Raw genomic sequence first — 21,879 nt, 5'->3', positions numbered from 1 at the left:
AGCAAGTTCTTCATTCCACTGTTGGGCTTACAGTGGTGGCGGCAGCGCGGGTGTGGTGCCGGTGCGTGTTTGGTGCCGGTGCGTGTTTGGCTGCGGCGACTGCGTTCTCTGCCCTGTGTTCTCCGCGCCGCCGCTCACTCTGATAAGACAGGCGTCCTCCTTGAGCGCATCCCAGGGCGGGGCCCGTTTGAAGTGGCAGACGCGGTGCACGCCGCCTCTCTATCGCCTCCACGCCTGTTACTGTGATTATTCAGACGCCGTCAAAAATGATGCCAGCCAAAGAGAGACAGAGCGAGAGAGAGAGAGAGAGAGAGAGAGAGATAGAGAGAGAGAGAGTTGCTGGATTAGTATTTCTGGATGTGAGAGGAAAAGGTCTGCAAGACAGAGAGGGAGAGGAAAAGGTCTGAGAGAAACAGGAGGAAGAGAGGGAGCGATTAAAGAGAGGGGGTTGGTCTCAGTGTGAGAGGAGAGAGGGAGAAAAGGGCAACGGTGAGCATAACAAGCTCCTCTGCAGAGCAAACCAATTGGTCCTGTGAACCTTCATGGCTTAATAAGCTTAAAAAGTCATATATACGTTGTGCTACACAGACACATAAACATATCAACTCTTGTGCTTGTATCTGGGTATGTGGATAAGGACACACACACGCACACACACTCCTGTGCATACTAAATGTGAATGCTATTGATGAGGACAAAGGTAATGACACACTGGAAAAATCCGCATCCCCCCAACAACATGAGTGCATACGTATGTGTGTGTTAATACACACACATGCACAGGTAGGGAAAATGCTGACAAGCACACACACACACACACACACACACACACACACACATTAGTACAACAGAGGCAGAACAGTGGAGATGAGAGTAAACTCAAAGCCATTCATAATCAGTGACCCCAAAAACAACCACAACACTCATAACAACACAGGGAGGAGGGTGTGAAGAGGAGGAGTGTGAGTGTGTGTGTGTGTGTGTGAGAGAGAGAAAAGAAGAGAAGAAGGGAGATTAAAAATGAAACGAATAATGAGACAGAGAGAGAGAGAGAGAGAGAGAGAGAGAGAGAGAGAGAGAAAAAAAAAACAAGAAGTACGTAGGACAAGACAGAGAGCACTCTAATTTTAGCGGCGGATCTATTGTTCTCAGGTAAGGGGGAGAGAGAGGGCGATGACAAGAGGCTTTTGGAGAGGATAAGGTTGTGGCTCAGAGAGATCCCTTCTGAAGCTGCATGGCCAAATCATCCTCACCCTTCCCCCCTTCCCCTGCCCCCGCCAGACTGAAGCCTCTCTGATCCACAAGGCTCACTCACTACCCAGACTGCTCTCCACTGTGGAGCCCTGTGAGTGCCTCACACACCTCTGCTGCTTAGCACCTGACCCACAAAACCACAGTAATAAATGCGCTATGTGCATAAGGTGATTACCGCGCTGCTGATTTGCCTAGCTGGCAACATGAATGCATGGCTGTGAGCACCTGATAAATGCGACCAGGGGGCTGTTCAGGGGGGAATCTGGGATTCTGAGTTTTTTTGGAGGGTGAAGGTTAAGTTGGGATGTCGATAACAGGAATATAGTTGTTTTGTCACCTTCCATCGGTAATGTTTGCTGAGGTAGCAAAAATTTCATTTCAACCAAGCATGTTGGCTGAAGAGGCCTTGATATGATATGTGATTATTTCCTCTTTCTGTAGGAGTCAGCTGTAGTTGGTATCACAGTATTATATTGCATGTCATAAATGTGGCTTTGAGTGCAGCCTGTTCATTCTCCCCTGCACTGGTCGATTACTGAGGGGTGGGGCACAGAAGCGCTGACTAATGATGCTTCTTATGGGCCATGCTTATGGAATGACGGTGCACCCTTTGGACACATCTGTGTCCTGTTGACTAGATCTGTCAAGGTTTTGTCATATAACCTTGGATAGTTACATTCATTACGTTTAACATGATAAGGACAACAATCTTTTAATCCAGCTTCTCGAAAATGGATAAATGATTGGGAGGCACTGGTTTGCATTCAACTCTTACTGCAAAAAAGAACAGAAACATAGCCATTTCCACTGATATTGTCCTTGTCATTTGGCATGTGGAGTGAAATGCAAAGCAGGTCATGCTGTTTTTGACCCAAGCTGTGAAGAGTGATTAAGTTAAATTGATATCAACAGGGTTGGCAAAAACATACAGAATATCCTCACACACAACTAACGCTTTCTCCGCAGGAGTGAGGCTGTGAGAGTGTCTTTGAGGCGTGTGTGTGTGTGTGTGTGTGTGTGTGTATGTGTGTGTGTGTGTGTGTGTGTGTGTGTGTGTGTGGGTGGGGGGGGGGGGGGGGGTTGGTGGCATATTTGAGTATCTACTCTGGGTTCTAACATTCAGAGTTTTGCTGTTTGTAGGCGAACCATGAGGTGCACTGCCTACACACTGCGCTTTTGGAGTGAATGAGTGATGTATTAATTCATGTGCAGTCATTAGCATCGATCAGGCCTGGGTGGTCAATGTACAGATTGTATGCTGGTTGGATGACCATGCCGGCTCCACGTAGGGGGGCTGTGATCGATGCATTACACAATGGTGGCTGACGATGAATGGTCCCTTATTCCATTCACATGATGACCCTCAACAGCCAGCTCTTGTATCCACACCTATCTAGACGCACACAACGTAACCCTGTTGTGCCCATGTTGGCATTCATGTAGGGACAACCCTTACCCATCAAGGAGACCACGTTTGTTTCTGTTTGTGGGTTTCTGGGGGCAGGGTTGGGCTTGCATGGAGGTGTGGGGTAATGGGGTGTGTCAGGGCGATGGAGCGGTGAGTTGGGTTTGGTCTCTGCAGTATGAAATGTCCCCACATACAGCCCACATCTCCATTTAATTCTGTTTGTAAAAAATAAAGCGGAATTACTTGGTGTCCCCCATATGGGGCTGAGGCAATAATGAGCGCCGCGCTGGGGAGGGGTGTTAGGCTCCATCATTCAGCGAGTTGGTGAGTGACCTCCCCTCCTCCTGACGCAATTGACAAACAGAGAAGTTTCGACAGAGTGACTCCATCACCGGGCCACTGCTGTGACCCTGGGGCAAAGCTGAACTGCTCCAATGAAACAAACAAACACATGAAACCTCCAATAATTACACATCAATTTGGATGCCTGCTGGCGAACATTTGCCTTTAGTACTAACGGAAGATTGGGACTGTGTAAAACCACAGGGGCTTATTTTTGGGGGAGGCTATTTTGTATTAATTAAATTGTGCAAAGCACCACGGGGAAATGGAGGTAAATCAAATTGCAAATTAATATGAGCATGCACACACACACACACACACACACACACACAAATATACACAAACACACACAAACCCGAAGTCAGTCAGATTGAGGACTGCACCCGTTGCTCTCTGTGGGGTCCTCTCGCTAACAGTTTTCACTGATAATTAATCCCGACTTGGGTGCTAATTAATTTGGCTCCGCTAATTAAACAAAAAGGCACCTTCCTGCTCCTCACCCTTGGCGCTGACAGTCTTGTCTTTCTTGGTTCTTGGGTGTTCACTCGGCCAGGCAATTTCAAAAGCCTCAGCTTCTCTGAGCTTTCCACCTCTGGGCATTCACAGCAAGTGGTTGATGTCGCGTCCCCCCCCGACTTAACCTTCCGTTACCAGATGTTGGTGCAATTACAGACACACCACTTCACATCTCCAGTCCCCAATGAGCTCATCAAAAGCCAAGCATCCAACGCACATTAGCCATGGCACTCCTTGCGCCGTGGCTCGATGGGGCACGCTAATGTCACTGCCCTCAATAAAGGAACTGTCCCTTAAGGTCACAGATGGCCCCAGACTCAACTCTTTGCACAGGACAATTTGCTGTTGACTCATCAATTGATTCCACTGATGTATTGGAGGGCTACAGCACAAACATACATGTAACCATGTGACCTTCAGTGACTGACTGTGATTGAGCCTGTTCTAAAACCATTTTAACCCATCCATTGTAATGACAAGCTAATGGCTATACTACACAACCATTTGATAATGGTTTGTGTTAAAACCAAACTGATTGTTAAATGGTAATAGTAATAATAATAATGAATTTAATTTGTAACACACTCTTCATTCAAAAGAATCTCAGAGTGCCAACATAGTAGAAACTTACTATAATAATACAATAAAATAAAAAAGGCTAGTTAACATGAGCATAACCGAAAACGTGTTGACAGTGATTTATCACAAGGCTAGAAATGTCTTGCTGAGATATGCTTCTACGACTGCGTTTTACGACTGGCCACGCAGTTATTTCGACGGACTTGTGAACCTTTATTGTTTTTTGTCGCTTGATGGGCATCGCCAAGCAATTAAAAAAAGGATGGCGGACCAAACTCCGTAGATGGTCGTATTTGTACATACAAGTTTTTTTTGAGCTTAGATTTGTTTTAAGTTACAGAGAAATAGATACTGAAATGTAAAAACCATGTTATCGTAGCTGAAAAATATGTCTGAGGTGATTTGCGAGGGGTCTGAGCCAGCTATCTAATGTTGGCATGCTACTACCCACAAGGTAAACCGCCTGGGTTGGACCAATCACAGCCCTGGGGTCTCTTTCTCTGTGGATAGTTACAAAATTTGGGAGGTGCGCGTCAGGCCCCATGATTGGTGCTCGGAGAGGCTTTGCAATGATGGAGAGGGCTCTGCGTGTCTGCGTAAACAGACAACCATAAATTGGGCTTAAGTGTGGGTGAATGCAAAGCTCCTATCCTAGATTTGATTCCATTGCAGCATCCTATGGAAAGTGCTGCTTCCCTGCTTGGGGTAATGAACTACCTATAAGGTAAATCACAGGCTCGAAAAATAACAGTAGTCAAGTGAACCGGTACAATTAGCCAATGCAGCGGAAGATATTGCTTGGCCACAAATGTGAACCCTTGCTGATATCTGTATGTGTGAGTAATTTAATATACATTACCATACAGCACAAGTATCACTCAGTTATGATTTCTCTGCCTTTGATACTCGATATGAGATCAATAAAGAAATTACACCGGTGCCACAGACTAATGCGATTTTATGAGCCTAATAGATTCTCAGATTACCCACCAGCAGTCTTCCACACACTGCATGGAGGTGTAAAAACATGAGTGCTAACGAGAATCTTATTAGGTTAAGAGAGCCCAACACGACAGCGTTAAGATTAAGATTACGCAGGCATTGCATCCAGCCAGCACAATTGGAGTGGACAGTTGCTAGATTTCATTTTAGTTACGGCTGCTCTGTGAAACAAGGAGTGTGTTGAGGATGCACAGCATACCACATCAATCTTTGCCACAGTCTGGCTTTATAGAAATACAATGCGATAGAATAATTATGCAGATTATACATTAGAATTAGAGCTATGACATTTCCTTTTGAAACAGGAGCATTCATGAGAATGAATGGGTGATTTGCATCAATAAATGCCTGGCTGTTCCATTTATAATGAACTGGGGGATGGGGGTGGGGTGCAGTCGGATGGGGGGAGTCACATGGGTTGACCTTGGGAGTAAAAAGCAATGGTGTGACCTCAGGTCGGAAAGGCTTAGCAGGACCAGGTTAATGATACAAACACACACGCACGCACACAAACACACACACACACACACACACACACACACACATTTTTGTATTGCTTAATTAAATTTAAGCCACTCGAGAGGACGTAAGGTCATAAAGGGCTTTTGCTTTGGGACCCGCCGGGTTCCATAAAAATGTGTGTGAGTGTTGGCTCCATCGATTTTTGTTGTTGTGGTCCAGACAGGTGATATTACTCATCAGGATCAACGCAGAGTCTTGCCAGGTCAGCGGCTCTTCCCTTTAAGTGTGACGGAGTTTGTTCATCCAGTGTGGGTCAAGTCACACTTACATGTGTGTGTGTGTGGACTCACACAACCATCACACCCATCCGGCGTTCTCCATGGTGCATCTCTGGGTGTAAACAATTATAGGTTCGCCTCTGTTGGAGTCTGCAGGCAGACTTGAGTCAAGCGTGAGGAGACTATGATTAATGGGTATCACTCGATTCAGTTTCATGAAAAAGGAACACACTGTTTGAAATACAAATGTCTTTCATTCATGCAGGCAATTTTAATTGAACCATGGCTGTGTAAATACCGCATACCATCCAGAAAACACTCATTAAGTGTGTAATTTGATTTGAGTCAATGTTGCTTATTTTACTCATGCTACACATACACATGCCACACAATTTGCATGAATACATTACAGATGCTATACTTGAGGAAAAGAGAAGAGGAAGAAACATTATTCATGGGTTTATAGATGTACAATCCAACCAGTGGGTGTTGTGTTTCAAACCAAAATTGTACCTTTGATGTGGTTCCAGTTGCATAAAAAGAATGTCAACCATATGGGTAAACAAATACAGCTTCTAGTTTCTCGCTGTTTTCACAAACACAATGTTCACTTGTCCGACAGAGGATATAAGATTGAGTTTGTGTGGCATCTTTCAAATATGTTAAATCCTTATCTTAGTGGGATATCTCTGTTCTGAAATCACCGTCAGATACATAGATATATGGATAATGTATTAATCCTGAGGGACATCACTGTTACCATCTGAGAACTGTGGCTTGCAAGGCAAGAGCTCCAAGCTCTCAGATGCTCTCTGCGGCGACCAAAAACTATCCAAATGCCCTCTCCAGATTCACAAACTATCCGTGGGTCAGTCCCATTCTCTCTCCCTCTCTTTCTCCCTCTATCCCTCTCGTTCTCTCTCCCACCACTCTCCACTGCTTACAGTAATCACTGTGTGCTTCAGCTCCCCTCTTTTATGGTATCGGTGGAGCCTGATTGTTTTGCTTTGCCATGCTCCCAGGAGTGTGTCTGAATTGGCTGTGACTTGTGTTCCCCGCCATTAGGAGCTGTAATAGGCTGCGGGCCAGCAAGAGTCTCCAGTGAACGGGCCCCAAGTTCCCCAGGCAGCTCTGGCACAGCAGAAGAGAAAGATTCAACTCAGTTTAGAAAATCATTTACACTCCCAGGTGCTGCACATGGCAAGAGCCAATTCAAATCCTGGTCTCTGTGTGTGAGAATATGATGGGAAAAAAGAGGCTTAAGTAGGTCAAGTCCAGTTCTCACAACTTACACACACAGCTCACACTGTCTCCTGTGACGAATACCCCAAGCACAGACTCAGTTTGCTTCCGAACTCCTGGACTGTTCAAAAACTTGGAAATCCCAAATAACAAACAGAATTCCAAAATAAATTTAAAAAACGCGGAAGGGCCAAATTGTGTAGGGTAAAGAATTAAGATACGGGGAGCAAACCAGCCTTTTAATGAGTTTCCACCACACTGAATCGTCCGCCATCCCCCTTGCTTCAGGGCCTTATATAGCTAGCGCAAAAGCAAGCTGCTAGCCCCTTTCAAAACTACAGTACAAACCGATTTCAGGTACCACTCCCTTACATTAGTGTCATACTTTACATCCATGTCTACAGTTATCAGAAGAAGAACGAGAAGAAAGTCACTTAGCTGCTGGTGTTTCGCACAGAACAAATTAATTGCCATTTAGCATGTATTCACATTAACGTTACAGTATCAGCATTACCTTTATAGTTTTCTTATTGGTACCATTACACATACATAGATCAGTACTGTTATGTATGGCAAAGCCAAAAGCAATAGCATATTCCTTGGAAAAAAGGGGAAGGAATAACACACATATGCCACTTTAGGATTTAAAAGGAAGAATAACAAGTATTTAGCTAATTAGCTATCTAATTGTTAAGCAAGTGAGGAGAAAAGCAAGTCCAGGAAAAAGAGGAATATGGTCTAAGACCCTTTCTCCAGAAACTTCACAGTTCTCTGAGAACCTCCCAGAACGAGGGGTGTTTGTCTCGTGACGTTCCGGTTTGAGGGATTTTCCGCTGATTCAGCAAGACCAGCGATGCTGCCGGAACTAACATGTTTCCAGCGCTGGCCAGGGGGGGAAATAGAAGCTGTAACTCAAGACTTCGAGAGCAACAGCTGACTGATGTGGGTCGTTTATCCACCAATGTCTCCCCTTTAGCTCCTTGCCGTGCTACAGCTCACCGGGAGTCTGGAGATCAGGGACATGCACTGTATTGAAAAAGACCATGCTGAATGTGTCTGTCTTGTCAGAGGTCTGCCTTTCTAACCTGGACTAACTGGGTTAATTGTAAGAAAAAGAACAATTCAAATCAAATTGAGTTCAAATTGGATTTCTTTATCATTAACAAAAAATTGGGTTTTTCTTTCAAAATGGCTCTCATTCAGGACCAAAGTGATGAATAACCGGCACAGGAAAAGCATTTGCCATTTGTGAAATTCTGAGGGTAAAAAGGGGATAAAAAGAGATTCAGGAAAAGGTGGAATACGGTCCAAGCACCATCTTTCAGATACTTGACAGTTTACAAGAGAGTGCACTGCATGTTCCAAATAGAGGACATAGGAAAAATGTAGACCATTTATGTGTTCGGAAATAAGGGGAAAAACACAATTACAGGAACGAGTTGAATCACCCATCCCCCCGCCCCACCTCTGCAAGAACATTCCAGCACACTGTAACACTTGATATGTAGAGATGGTCATTCAGAAAATACAGTTTTACATGTGTGATTATTGCTACCTAATTTATACTCATTATAAATACCAAAATAACACATTATAATGCTAAAAACATCATATAAATTAGAGAGGTCACCTCTCATGTGAACTTACACTTTCAAGCATACGCACACACACACACACACACACACACACACACACACACACACACACACACACACACACACACACACACACACACACACACACACACACACACACAAACACACACACACATAAACTTCTCCACACTCTCAAGACTCTCTTTCCCCTCAATCCTGTTTTCCATATACCCGTGGACCACAAGGAAAAAGTCAGGAGAGACATCGGTTCTCATAGGTCAAGTGTCAAAACCTGCTGCACACACTCTCCAGCAGTCATTAATTCGAATGATGGGTATTTCAATTAATATTTTAATCTTCTTGAATTATTAGGTTGATTTCTGAATATTTCAGAGGTAAAATTTCAAGTGAGATTATTAGCATAAAAAGGTTTGAATTTCTGAAGGGTTAGGAATTTGCAATTTAAAGGGGGTGAGGGAGTGTGGAGGTTGCCAGCGGAAAACAGTGCTGTGCAGTAAGTAAACCTTCTAGTGCTAGTGACAGAGGCTAGCACTCATAAGTAGCCTCCTTGCCAGCATGCCAGTTTGAAGTCAAGTGTTCACACAATACAGGTAACACAATGTTCTCCTTAAGCATAAAACACAGCTGTATGAATTACTGTATGTACTGTCCTACTGGTGACATTAATAAGTTGTGTTATGTACGTATAAAGTGTGGTCCACCTGATATCCTCGGGTGTTTGTTGTTCCTAACACAACATACATTAAGATGTACCAGGACAATCACAGGCAGTACCCAATCAGCTTTACTAACCCCTCTTACATCATTTCAATGTGACCTTAGAAAAAGCATACAAATACAAAAGAACAGATAAGTAATTTCTTTGATTTGCAACACCTTTCCAGTTCTCCAAGGAAAACAATTTTGTAATCCCAATACGTTTGTGAGTAACTGCTAAATACCAGGCAGAGGAAAGTAGCTTAACTAGCCAGTTGATAACATTAACATTGATTATTTCCTTTCAGTCAAGAGATTCAGTTACAACAAGTGTATTCCATTCATTTAACGCCACTGTACTTTTTCTGGCTATGGTTTTAATTAGAATAACATAATGAAATAACTGTCTTCTTAACTAATGTAAGCTAGCTAAGCTAACAAGCTAACATTAGTTTAAAAAATAGTTATTTAATGATGTTACTCCAAATACAGTTTCGTGAGATGAATGAACTAAACTTCTGAATCTCATGCCTGAAAGGAAATAATCAATGTTAGTGGTTTCAACTGGCTACTCACACTACTTTCCTCTGCCTGATATTTAGCAGTTAATCACAAACCTATTGACATTACAAAACTGTTTGTATATTTGCATGAAATACTGCGAATCAGAAAAATGAATGGGAACTTCTTTTTGAATTTCCCTGCTCTTTCTGTAGGTCACATTGAAATTATGCAAGAGGGGTTATAAAAGCTGATTGGGTAATGCCAGTGATGATTTTGATACATCTTAATTTATGTTACATTGGGAACAACAAATACCTGCGGATATCTACCATATCTACTGCATCTAAACACCTGAAGATAACTATGTGTGTGTATGCAGGCCCATATCTGTGTGTGCATACGTGTTTGTGACATTAGATGAAGACACACACACACACATGCGCACACACACACACAGAGACTGACAGACTTGAGTCACCAGAGTAAACCTAAAGGGGGTGTCTACTGAGACAACCCTGACAAGCATGTACACGTGTTGCTTCCCAGGCATCTGAGGGGGTCTACTGATACACACACAGACACACACACACGCACACACATACACAAACACACACACACATATAGACACAAACGCACACACAGACACACGCGCACACACGCACACACGCACACACGCACACACACGTACAGGGGATGAAGACACAGGGAGGATACGTGAGTCATGGTGCAGCATGGGAGCGAGAGGGAAGATGGGAGCAGACAGGCGTCGACACACGTGCATCCTCGGCCCTCCAGCACGGAGTAATGCGGGCTGACACAAACACACACTCACCTCCGCATGAATCAGACGGTGTGAGTAACATTTACATCTACATTTTCTCAGTTGACAGACGCTTTTATCCGAAGCGACTCACAAACACACACAAGTCTGCACTCCCTGCACCAAGACACTGTGCTTACATTCTCAGAGCCATGGCAACATGCCGCATATGCATTGCAACCTGCCACGTGGTACTAACACGCTGGCATACACAAAATTTGCTGTTTAGACAAGAAAGAATTTCCACCTTTTTCATTCACCGCTGTTACGTCACTACATCCTTTTGCTTCTTCCGTCTTTGTGCCATCCATTTCTCTTATTATCAAATCTTTTCCATTCCCCTCCCCACCTCACCCCCCCCCCCCCCAGGCTATTTCTATGGCTGCTCCTTCTTCCATATATTCTACCTGCATTTTTTATCCCAAGTCACGTTCACTCACTCACATCTGTTGATCCTAAGCTAATCCACCCCCCACCCCGTCATACATTTCCACTTTCTCTTTTATGATTTTACACCCTCCTTCATCACCCTGTCTCATGTCATTTCAACTCTCTCTCTCTCTGATATTTTAGTCCATCAAACCTCGACCCTCCTCCACTCAATTCCCTCTTTCCTGGTCTCTACCCTCCATTGTACTACCCCCAACCCCTAAGGTGAGAGGAGAGGGTGACAGCCCTTCAACAGATGGCTGACGGGCCTGTGGGCGCTACTTTGTGGACGGGGAGTGACATCACTCAACAGACAGCAGACATGAGGCTGCAGACCCCCAGCAACACACAGCCACACACAGACCCGAAACACTGAGGTTAATCCACTGTGTGCATGACAACCGACCGACTGCCCGTGCACATCAATACCACAATACATCAATGCTGGGTGCGCGTGCACATACACACACACACACACACACACACACACACACACACACACACACACACACACACACACACACACACACACACACACACACACACACAAGCACTCACAAACATAAATGGTTAGGGGTAGGTGGGGACAAGTTGGATAAAATGAATGGTGGTGGGCTGAACTGGCAGGAGAGAGAGAGAGGGAGAGATGAGGATGAGAGGGATGGGGTGATTGCGTTGAAGATGAAAAAGAGACTGATGGGAGGGGTGGGATTTCATCAGCAATGCAAGTGGTGGGGAGGGCAGTGATGGAAAGGATGTGCAGCATTCAGGTCCCCTTTCCTCCTCCCTAGAGCACATCCTCCACCACTGGACGAGCAGCCAGGCAAACCATACGAACGCTGTTGGTGGAAAAACACATATTTAATTAAACACACAAATAGATCATCAAATAGAATGACAGACCGACAGACAGACACATACATACATAGATGAATAGATAAAGTACGTACAAACACACAAATAAATAAATAAGCTGGTAGGTGGGCATGCCAATTGGTATGAGATGTAAAATTCATCCTCCACTGTCTCCTCACCTCAGCACGCCTACCCCACCTTCCCCACCCAGAGAGCTCAGCCCCTGGGTCTCATCCAAGTCCTCCCCCCCTGAAGAGGTGTGCTGCTGGATGTGCTCGAGGACCAGGCAAACGGCTGTGCCCCGAAGCACACACTTTAGCATGGGCTGCGAGTGGCCAGAAGTGATTTATCCCCAGTCAGAACATTTATCAAAGAAATTAAATCTCAATTCATTAGTGTGAGAGAGTCTCTCTGCTGCCAGTGCCACCGTCTTTATTTATGAGCTTCAACACTCACGCACATCGCAGTCATGAAGTGGCCCCTTAAACAAACACACACACACTCAAATGCAAAACAATCCTTGGGTGAATATAGGTCGCATAACAGTGGAATAATAACAAGATATGGACCTGTGGAACAAATGCCTGGTGTTTTGTTCCAAACCACAGTCATGAGACAAGGGTGTGTGTGTGTGTGTGTGTGTGTGTGTGTGTGTGTGTGTACGTGTGTGTGTGTGTGTGTGTGTGTGCGTGTGTGTGTGTGTGTGTGGGTGTGGGTGTGTGTGTGTGTGTGTGTGTGTGTGTGTGTGTGTGTGTGTGTGTGTGTGTGTGTGTGTGTGTGTGTGTGTGTGTACAGCTGAGGGCTGGATAGACCTGATTACACTGCTTCCTCACAGAAAATGCTAAGAGGCAGTGTCCAAATCCCTAACACACATCCATTAAGGCCACACAGAGTATTTCTCTCACACACACACACACACACACACACACACACACACACACACACACACACACACACACACACACACACACACACACACACACACACACACACACACACACACACACACACACACACACACACACATCCATCTAAGCCACTCAGCGTATTTCTTACTGCGTATCAACCACCTATCGGTTACCCACAACAACAAACAAAGCCTTTGCAATAGTATGCTACATGGCTACCTTTCCCTCTGCCTCTTTGAGGATTCATTCTCCTCATTCTCTCTGCATCTTCTAGGGTCAGTGCCAAAACTAATCTATGGTGAGTGACAGTTACTGACTACTGGCCTGATGTAGGGCCTGTAGCAAGAGGGAAGGATGGACAGAGAAAGAAAGATGGAAAGAGAGAGAGAGATAAACAGTGAGAGAAAGGAGAGGAGAGAGAGATGGGAGGTCCAGAGAGAGAGAAGAGTGGAATGCAACTGTGATGGGATGATGTGAGTTAAAGTTTCAGGTGATGGAAGGCGAGGATTGGATGGTCGGGCAGATAACAAACAAAAGAAAAGTCTGGAAAGGCAAACAGAGACATGGATAGAAACGCTAATAAGGACACAGAGGAATAAAGACAGGATGGTGAGGGGAGAAAAAAAAAAAAAAACAGTCATCAAATATAGTCATTTCTCTGTGATTTGGACGTGTGTGGAATGCTATGGAGTGCCAAAGTCTTTGCATACTCCCTCTGATGGCTTCAGTTCACAAGCAATAGCATGCAGAGAGGAGAAGAGAGAGCAAAGGTTTGTGTGTGTGTGTGTGTGTGTGTGTGTGTGTGTGTGTGTGTCTTTGTACGTGTGTGTGTGTGTGTGTGTGTGTGTGTGTGTGTGTGTGTGTGTGTGCACACTATTCCGACTTTTTATCCTCCCTTTCAACACAAAATGGCTGGAAACGCAAGAAAAGGGAAACAAAAGAGAGGAGAGGAGAGGAAAGATAAGGAAAAAGAGAGGAGAGGATGCTGGCTGTGGAAGAAGCTTCTACCACCATTGAGAAATGCATACAAATTAAATGATTGAAGACGCCGCACTCGTCCGGCCTCAGTCAGCTCTACCCTCCGTCTCTCTCTCCCTGGAGACTCGTCCCCCCATCATCCCCCAATCATCCCTTCAACCCCCTCCTTCTCCGGCTCCATCCATCCTTCTCCTCCCTCTCTCGCCTCCACCCCTCCCTCTGTCGTCTCTATGTTCTTTTTCCCTCCTCCTTTCGATGAATGAAGAGATAATTGTGTGCAGCATTCGCCATGCAGCTGACTGTGCATGTGTCTATGTGTGTGTGTGAGTGTGAATGTATGCATGTGTGTGTATGCGTTTGTATGTGCGTGTATCTGTATGTGTGTCTGTGGGTGTGTCTGTGTATGAGTGTGTTTATTTGTGTGTGTGTGGCTGACTGTTTCTCAGTGTTATGATACCAAGCTTTGCCTTGGTCTGCTGTCTGGCCTCATGATCCTCTCTGAGTGAAAACATGTTCTCCTGAAGAGATGGAAAAAAAACAGATTCAGCCTGATAGAGGGATAGAAAGAAAAGAAGGGAAGTGAAAGAGGCATGGAGGGATACGTGTGTGCAGGGTTGCTTGAAAGAGGTAGAGGGAGTGAGAAAAGAGAGAATCCAAGAGACAAAGATAGCGAGGGAGGGATTGCAAGAGAGAGAGAGAGAGAGAGAGAGAGAGAGAGAGAGAGAAGGAGAGATGGAGTCTGTGAATGTTTGTCTGTGCTTTGCCAAAAACACGGCTAACTGAATTTGGGTAAAAAGGGTTAGATGGGGTTAGACTGAAGAGGAGAGTGTGCTGGGAATAGGGAACGAGGGAGCGTGGCAGAAGAGAAACAGAGAGAGAAATAAAAAAGTGAGGGATGAGGGGAGACTATAAAGGCCACAGAATTTTTAAAAAGTCTTAAAAAAAAACTTAAAGAAATTATTCAAAATATGAATATTCAAGTGGAGTATAATGTCATGGACTTTGAAACAGAATAAAATATTTAGAAGCATCCCTTCGCAATTTTTGCAGTTATTCTGATGAGGAGGCATATTCGGCTGGGATGCCTGAAGACCCAGCGGCATTTCTCTAGCTAAATCTAGTTCATGTTTAACATTACATCTGAATACTGCTCACAATTTAACATATCGTGCCTCTCTCTCTCTCTGTTAATTTGTTCTGTTTTTATGTGTTCCTAATTTTGGCTTTTCTCTCCTCTGAAATCTCTCTCTTCTCTTCTGTTCTCTTCTGTTCTCTTCTCCGTCTCTGTCACAGCCTCCTTCCTCCCTCCTTGTCTATTCAGTCATCAAGTGTCCATGTCTTATTTGTACTGCTTCACTTTTCCTGGATGGCTCCTTTCCTCCACCCTACCATACCCCCCCCCCACCCCCTAACCCTATCCCTAACCCTAACCCCCCCCCCCCCCTCTTTCCATCATCTCTCCCAACTCCTCTCGTCTCCTTCCTTCTCCTCTTCTACTGGTCCGTCTCCGTCTTTCCCTCTCAGTCAAGCAGACTTCTGCACACGTGCTACGGACAGGCGCACACAAAAACAATTAAACACACGCACACAAACACACACACACACACACACACACACACACACACACACACACACACACACACACACACACACACACACACACACACACACACAAACATACACAAACACACACACACTCACACACACTCACACACACACTCACACACACTCACACACTTACACACACACACACACACACACACAGACACACACACACACACACACACACACACACACACACACACACACACACACACACACACACACACACACACACACGGACACACACACATAAACGTACAGCTGCACAACCTGTCTTTTCAGTCAGTACCACTGCACTCATCTGTTGAAACACCCAGGGGGAGAGAGAGAGAGAGAGTGTGTATCTGTGTGTGTGTGTGTGGGGGGGGGGGGGGGGGGGGGGGGGGGGGCGGAGGGAGAAAGAGAGAAAGATGGAGAGAGTGAGACAGAGAGAGAGAAAAGGTTGAGAGACAAAAAGATAACAAAGCTTTGGGAGAGAGTGTCAGATAGAGTGTGTGTGTGTGTGTGTGTGTGTGTGTGTGTGTGTGTGTGTGTGTGTGTGTGTGTGTGTGTGTGTGTGTGTGTGTGTGTGTGTGTGTGTGTGTGCTTGTGTGGAAATGAATGAGAGAAAACAGATTTCATGGGCTGGTCAAAGTAAATATATTAGAGCAGACAGACAGAAGGGTAAAAAGAGACAGAGGGATAAATAAAGAATTGGAGGATAGAAAACGAGAAAGAGAGAGAGATCTAAGAGAGGAATTGGGGAGGAGAGAGAACAAAAAAAATGGGATGGAGAGGAGGGAGGAGGATGCTGGTGACAGGGAGAGAGGGAGGGAGGGAGAGAGAGGGGGTGGGAGGGAGAGAGAGGGTGGGAAGGAGAAAGAGAGAGGGGAGGGGAGATTCAGCAAGCGAGGTGCGTTCATTCGCTCATGAGAGGGAGAGTAAGTGAGTAAGAGAGGGAGGGAGAGAGGAAGAGAGAGCAAGGGACAGAGCGAGAGAGAGGGGGAAAGGGAGAGGAGAGAGCGTGTGAGACATTAACATTTAGTCCTGCCCGTGTGCAGCCGCACTGCTCCGCTGGAAAAAGGGATGTGGATGAGTCCGTGGACGGAAGAACGGATTGCACTCTGAAGAAGAGAGACATAAAGAGAGAAAGAGAAAGAGAAAGAAAGAGCAAAAAATGGGAATGGAATAAAAATGATTCTCCTTCTGTTGGGTCGTCCTCTTACATCCAGTCTCATTTGCTTTGAGAGGAAAACTTCCCAGGCAGAGAGACAGAGAAAACACACACATATTGCGATATATCTATAAAATTCCTATACATATATCAATATATGCCTGTTTTCTAAAAAGCTGGCTTTGGGTAAGGATTGAGTTTAAATCTCATATGTTCCAACTCGAAAACTGGCTAATTTGCAGAATTGTGTCTCTAATACAAATTTGCATATTTGACAAAACCAAAAAAACTGTTGCATTTCAATGTGCATTTAAAAATATTTCTGCACAATAGAGAAAAAAAAACTATTTGGTGGCTACAGCAGACTATGAAAAATGCTCAAAAAACAGCTATCAAAAACAGAGACAGATTTGTTGTCAAATGATATCTACAGGCTTGGGAAAACAGGATTATATTGCTTCTCTTTGTTCACCGCAGCTAAAGTTGTGACTGTTGTGACTGCAGCTTGGAGTGCTTGATTACTGTGAGATGGTGTGCACTGTGGATTTCTGTGGGACTTTGCCACTGGGACGTATCTCCTCCATTTAAATGTCTGCGCTGTTCTCACGTTGAAACGTGCCAAACGTGTACTCAGGCTGAGCGTGTGTGAGATTTAGAGGGGGAGTTCAGAGAGAAAGGGAGGGAAGAGGAGTGTGACAGGTGGAGAGGTAAAAAACGAAACGGGGAGTGAAAAAGCAAATCAGGAGGGGGTGGGTGGGGGGGGGGGGGATTCAGCAAATACACAGAGGTACCAATCAAAACAAAAAGAGGTAACGTAGAAAGAAAAATAATGCGGCTGTATTCTAATTAAGATCAATAATTTAAGCATGGGAAAACACGGCAACGCAGTAATTGTATGCATGAGAGTCAGACTGACTTTGTCAATGGTGAAAGACAAGGAAAGGCACTCTGCGTAGGTGTGTGTGTGTGTGTGTGTGTGTGTGTGTGTGTGTGTGTGTGTGTGTGTGTGTGTGTGTGTGTGTGTGTGTGTGTGTGTGTGTGTGTGTGTGTTTGTGTGTGTGTGTGTGTGTGTGTGTGTGTCTGTGTGTCTGCTAGGCTGTTTGTGGTGCTGGTCCTCACCCTGCACAGAGAGTATCCACTGGTCCCTGTAGTTCATGGGTCACGCTAGCAGTTCCATCAACAGGGGTGGCTTTAAAAAGCCAACCCTGTGTCACTGCAGAAGTCTAGTCTTTCTCTTGACTAGCCAAAGCCGCTCTCTCTCTCTCTCTCTCTCTCTGGCTTCACTCCTCAAGCCTCTCACAGGACCAAGGGCTCTGTGTCCCTGCATTAATTGAGCTTTGCGTAGCGTTTTAGAGTGTTGAGATTCTGACTTGGGAATGCTTTGTTTTAAAACGAGGTTTTCATTTTCCCGTAGGAATGAAGGCTCTCGACCGGGGAAACCTGCTTGCACTCTAACTTCCATTCTCTTGCTAAAAGTAACCGAACACAGCCACACAAAAAACTCTCCTCAACAGGTAAGAGCTCTTTAAGCAACAAGCTTTCCTCAAAGTCAATGAATGTTTTTTTTCTGAACTACTTAAAGCCTAAGGCACAGTACAACCAAGGAAGCGGATGAAAAAATGAATAATAAAATAACCTAATAATACAAATTCCTCTTCTTACTCCCCAGGTAAACGAAAAGGGAAAGCTAAAGTACACTATGCATGGGCAGACGGGAGCCTTTGAAAGCTCCTGGAGGGAACGCCAACGAGCAAGTGGGAAAGGAATCATGACCAGTGGATTATGCCATTTTCACAGCGCTTTGGATCTCTCCTGTCTGAGCACCGACCCAGTGTTGGTGGGATGGTTATCCACATGAGATGTCTTCACCAAGAGGCAACTCGACAGGGAAGAGTGTGCCAACTCTGAGTTTCGTCTTCACTCCTTCGAGGTCCCGAGTCGACCGGTTCGTGCCAGATCTGGTGCGCCCCTGAGAATATTCTGGAATATTCATGAGAAATCCGCAGGGTGCTCTGCGTCTCAGGTGACTCCCTGCAAACTGGGGGCGCTCCAGGGAGCAGCATTTTTCAGAGCGTGTCTCGTTTTTGGCAGCTCGGCTGCCCGATAACGGCAGACATGTTTAATTGAAGGAGCGAGTGAACAGTCTGGGGATGCGTTCCTGAAGGAGGCTCAGCGGACGACTGACTGATGCTCAGGTTCAGCGCGCTCACATGCTGTACACACGCCTCTTCTTCCTCTCCTCCTCCTCCTCCTCCTCCTCCTCCTTCTCCTTGAGGACTTGCTTTGTCTGAAACACTTTAAACTGCCCGTGCGTGAATCCTCCCATACCTCCAAAAAAAACTGAAAACTGAGAGTACTCCTTCTTCTTCATCTGAGCTTTGGAACTAAACGCATGGTGTTTTTACCCCCATTGTTATTGTCATTTATGTTGTTGTGGTTCTAATCTACACGAGAGCTGATGAAAAATATCACCTTCCTCGGATCTTGATATTTGGGCATAAAGTACAAGTCTAGCCTGGTGCTTTAGGGTGCCTGAGCGGGCCCTGGCATAGCGGGTGCTGTGAGTCATGGCTGCCCATGTTGCGCTCGTCTGCCTTGGCCTGGCGCTGCTCCTGGGGTCCAGTTCTCTGGGCCAGACCGGCAGACAGTGGGGCACGGACGCCCAGGCAGCGCCGGCGGGTGCAGACAATCAGACAACAGCGATGCCCCCAGAGTCCCTGGAGGTCACGCTGGCCACACCGAGCGCCGCACCAAGCGTTGTAGTCAAGGTCAAGGGCAAGACCAAGCCCCTCCTGCCCATTGGCGGCGCCTGCTTGGGCTACTATGACGTGATGGGTCAGTGGGACCCGCCGTTCAACTGCAACGCCGGCGTCTACCATTTCTGCTGTGGCTCCTGCTTCTACCGTTACTGCTGCTCCAGCAAGGTCCAAGTGCTGGACCAGTTGGCCTGTAACAACTATGACACGCCCGTCTGGGCCAACACCGGCAAGCCGGTGGCCGCCGTCACCGAGGCCCAGGAGGAGCCTGAGCGTGACAGCACCCACATGATCGTCTACATCATCTGCGGCGTGGTGGCCATCATGGTGTTGGTGGGCATCTTCACCAAATTGGGTCTGGAGAAGAGCCAAGGGGGCCGGGCGGACACGACCAACACCAGGTAAGGGAGCAAGAGGCCCCCCTGGGCTGCTGGGGCTGATGGTGGTGGTCCCCGGTTGAGCTGGGATGGGCTTGGGGGCTTAACCTGGACTTTTATGTGGAGCTATTAGAGTGAATTGTGATGTGTTTTGGGATAGAGTGGAAAGTGCTGAGGTCTCCCTTTCTGCAGAGCTGCAGCCGCTTGGCTGTTTTTTTTTTGCCTACCCTCAACGGAGAGTCTAAGCTCAGGGTGTGTGACGGCAATATTTTAGCGTGGATTATTGACAGGAAGTTGGAGCACTGCCATGCTTAATCTAGAGCAGAGGGGAAAAAAGGGTGAGTGAGAGAGAGAGGGAGAGAGAGAGAGAAAGAGAGAGAGAGTGGAGGAGGAGGAGGAGAAAGGGGCGAAATATTGGTCTGTTTACCCTGAGAGTACGTCAGATGGTGCAGGATTGAAACATTACGGGAACATGGAGGGTAGGCGTCCGTGGGACAGCAGCCAGGGGCTGAGATTGGGTGTTAATACGAGAGAGGCACAGAGCAGCAGCCAGAGCATGGAGTAAATGGGAGGCTGCAGCCTCTGGACAGCCCCTAGTTCTACCCGCACACGCCGCGTATCGACTGGCCCAATGACAAAGCCGGCCCATTGAAGGGCAATTCAGCGGCGTGCGGAGAGGAGTGGGTGGTAAATTCCCTCTGATTTACCGCGGTGCGGCGAGCCACTTTTATGGGCCCCGGTAAATGTGTCCGGCTGTTCTGCGGGCCAGCGATCGGACAGACAGTAAGGCTGAGAGAGGGAGGGACAGAGAGAAGGGGGAGGGTGTGTGGAGTTCGGGGGAGGGGGCAGAAAGCCACATTTTGCCTATTGATCAGGTCCAGGAAAGCCAATGAGGCCAACAGGGCTTGCCTAAGTCAACAGTCGCATCGATTGATAAACACTTCGATCAGAAGATTTTCAGAAAATAACTGGTGTACAGTGCACACACATAGACACACTCACCCTTAATTTGGCTTACAAACCTCCTCACACATATTCTCATACACACACACTAACACACACACACACACACACACACACACACACACACACACATACACACACACACACACACACACACACTTGTACACACATGTGCTAATGCACACGGATAAGCACACCCACCCACGCCCACACTCAAACTTTCCCAAATAACCTCAGGCATGATGCACACATGGTGAATAGCATGGCCAAGTACCTGATGAACAGTGACAGTGCATATGAATGGACAAAAGATAAGCAGCTTGCTGGCTGGAATATAGAGGTCTGGATGACAGCCATGGAGTTTGTTCTCATTGTGCCAAAACACTTATTCAAATAATTCACTGTCAAAATAAATGCTGCGTAGACTGGTCCGTTATAATCAGATAGTGCTCACCGGTAGAAATAATGTGCAAAAGAGCTTTGACAAGCTGAATAGAGAGCAACAGAGAGAAAGAGAAGCGAGGTTGTGTGTGAGAGAGAGAGAGAGAGAGAGAGAGAGAGAGAGAGAGAGAGAAGAAGAGCGAGAGATAAAAGCATGTGACTAGAGTGTTAGCGGGCAGCTACATCACAGACAAATCTAAGTATTAAGCGTGGCTGTTCGAGACGGAGCCTGTGTGCGATCTCCAGCGGGCTGTTCAGTCTGCTGATGGTGACATCATGTGCCTGCATCCAGTAAGCGCTACACAGCACTGGGAGCTCGTTACAATGCCAGCAGAAGCAACTGGTATCTGAGTCTTTAATAGCAAGGACAACATTTGTGTGAGACTATGTTTTATATTCCTAGCAGAAATTAACAGCCCCCCCTATCGACAACATCCCTTTACTGCATCAAGCGTTTCCGCCAAATCGTTGCTCGAATTTGTAGGACTTCATGTCTATCTTTCATATTTCATTTCATTAACATAAAGACTATATGCCTTCATATCCTAGTGATGTGATTGTCAGAAATGGTAAGCCTGTCTCCTCATGTAGACGTCATGTATTGCATGATTGAACTTTTGATGCACATGCGTGCACGCTAGCGTTGACTAGCAAGTGGGGTCAAATTAGGCTAGCGGACGGTTCAGGGCAATGTCACA

The 21,879-nt window shown here is 46.1% G+C and overlaps 1 protein-coding gene across 1 annotated transcript in view; it reads left to right on the top strand.

Moving 5' to 3' along the window:
* Positions 1 to 19,211: 19,211 nt before the first annotated feature.
* LOC308379159 (protein shisa-8) overlaps positions 19,212 to 21,879 on the top strand; it is a gene marked incomplete at both ends in the record, with an annotated part of 61,720 nt that continues 59,052 nt past the window's right edge. The window contains one exon of the mRNA XM_080856215.1: positions 19,212 to 19,801. Coding sequence (XP_080712341.1) covers positions 19,212 to 19,801 — 590 coding nt within the window. The remainder of the gene's footprint in view (positions 19,802 to 21,879) is intronic.

Source organism: Sprattus sprattus (assembly GCF_963457725.1).
Source record: "Sprattus sprattus genome assembly, chromosome: 18".
Taxonomy (NCBI): domain Eukaryota; kingdom Metazoa; phylum Chordata; class Actinopteri; order Clupeiformes; family Clupeidae; genus Sprattus; species Sprattus sprattus.
This window is presented reverse-complemented; position numbering and strand designations above follow the sequence as displayed.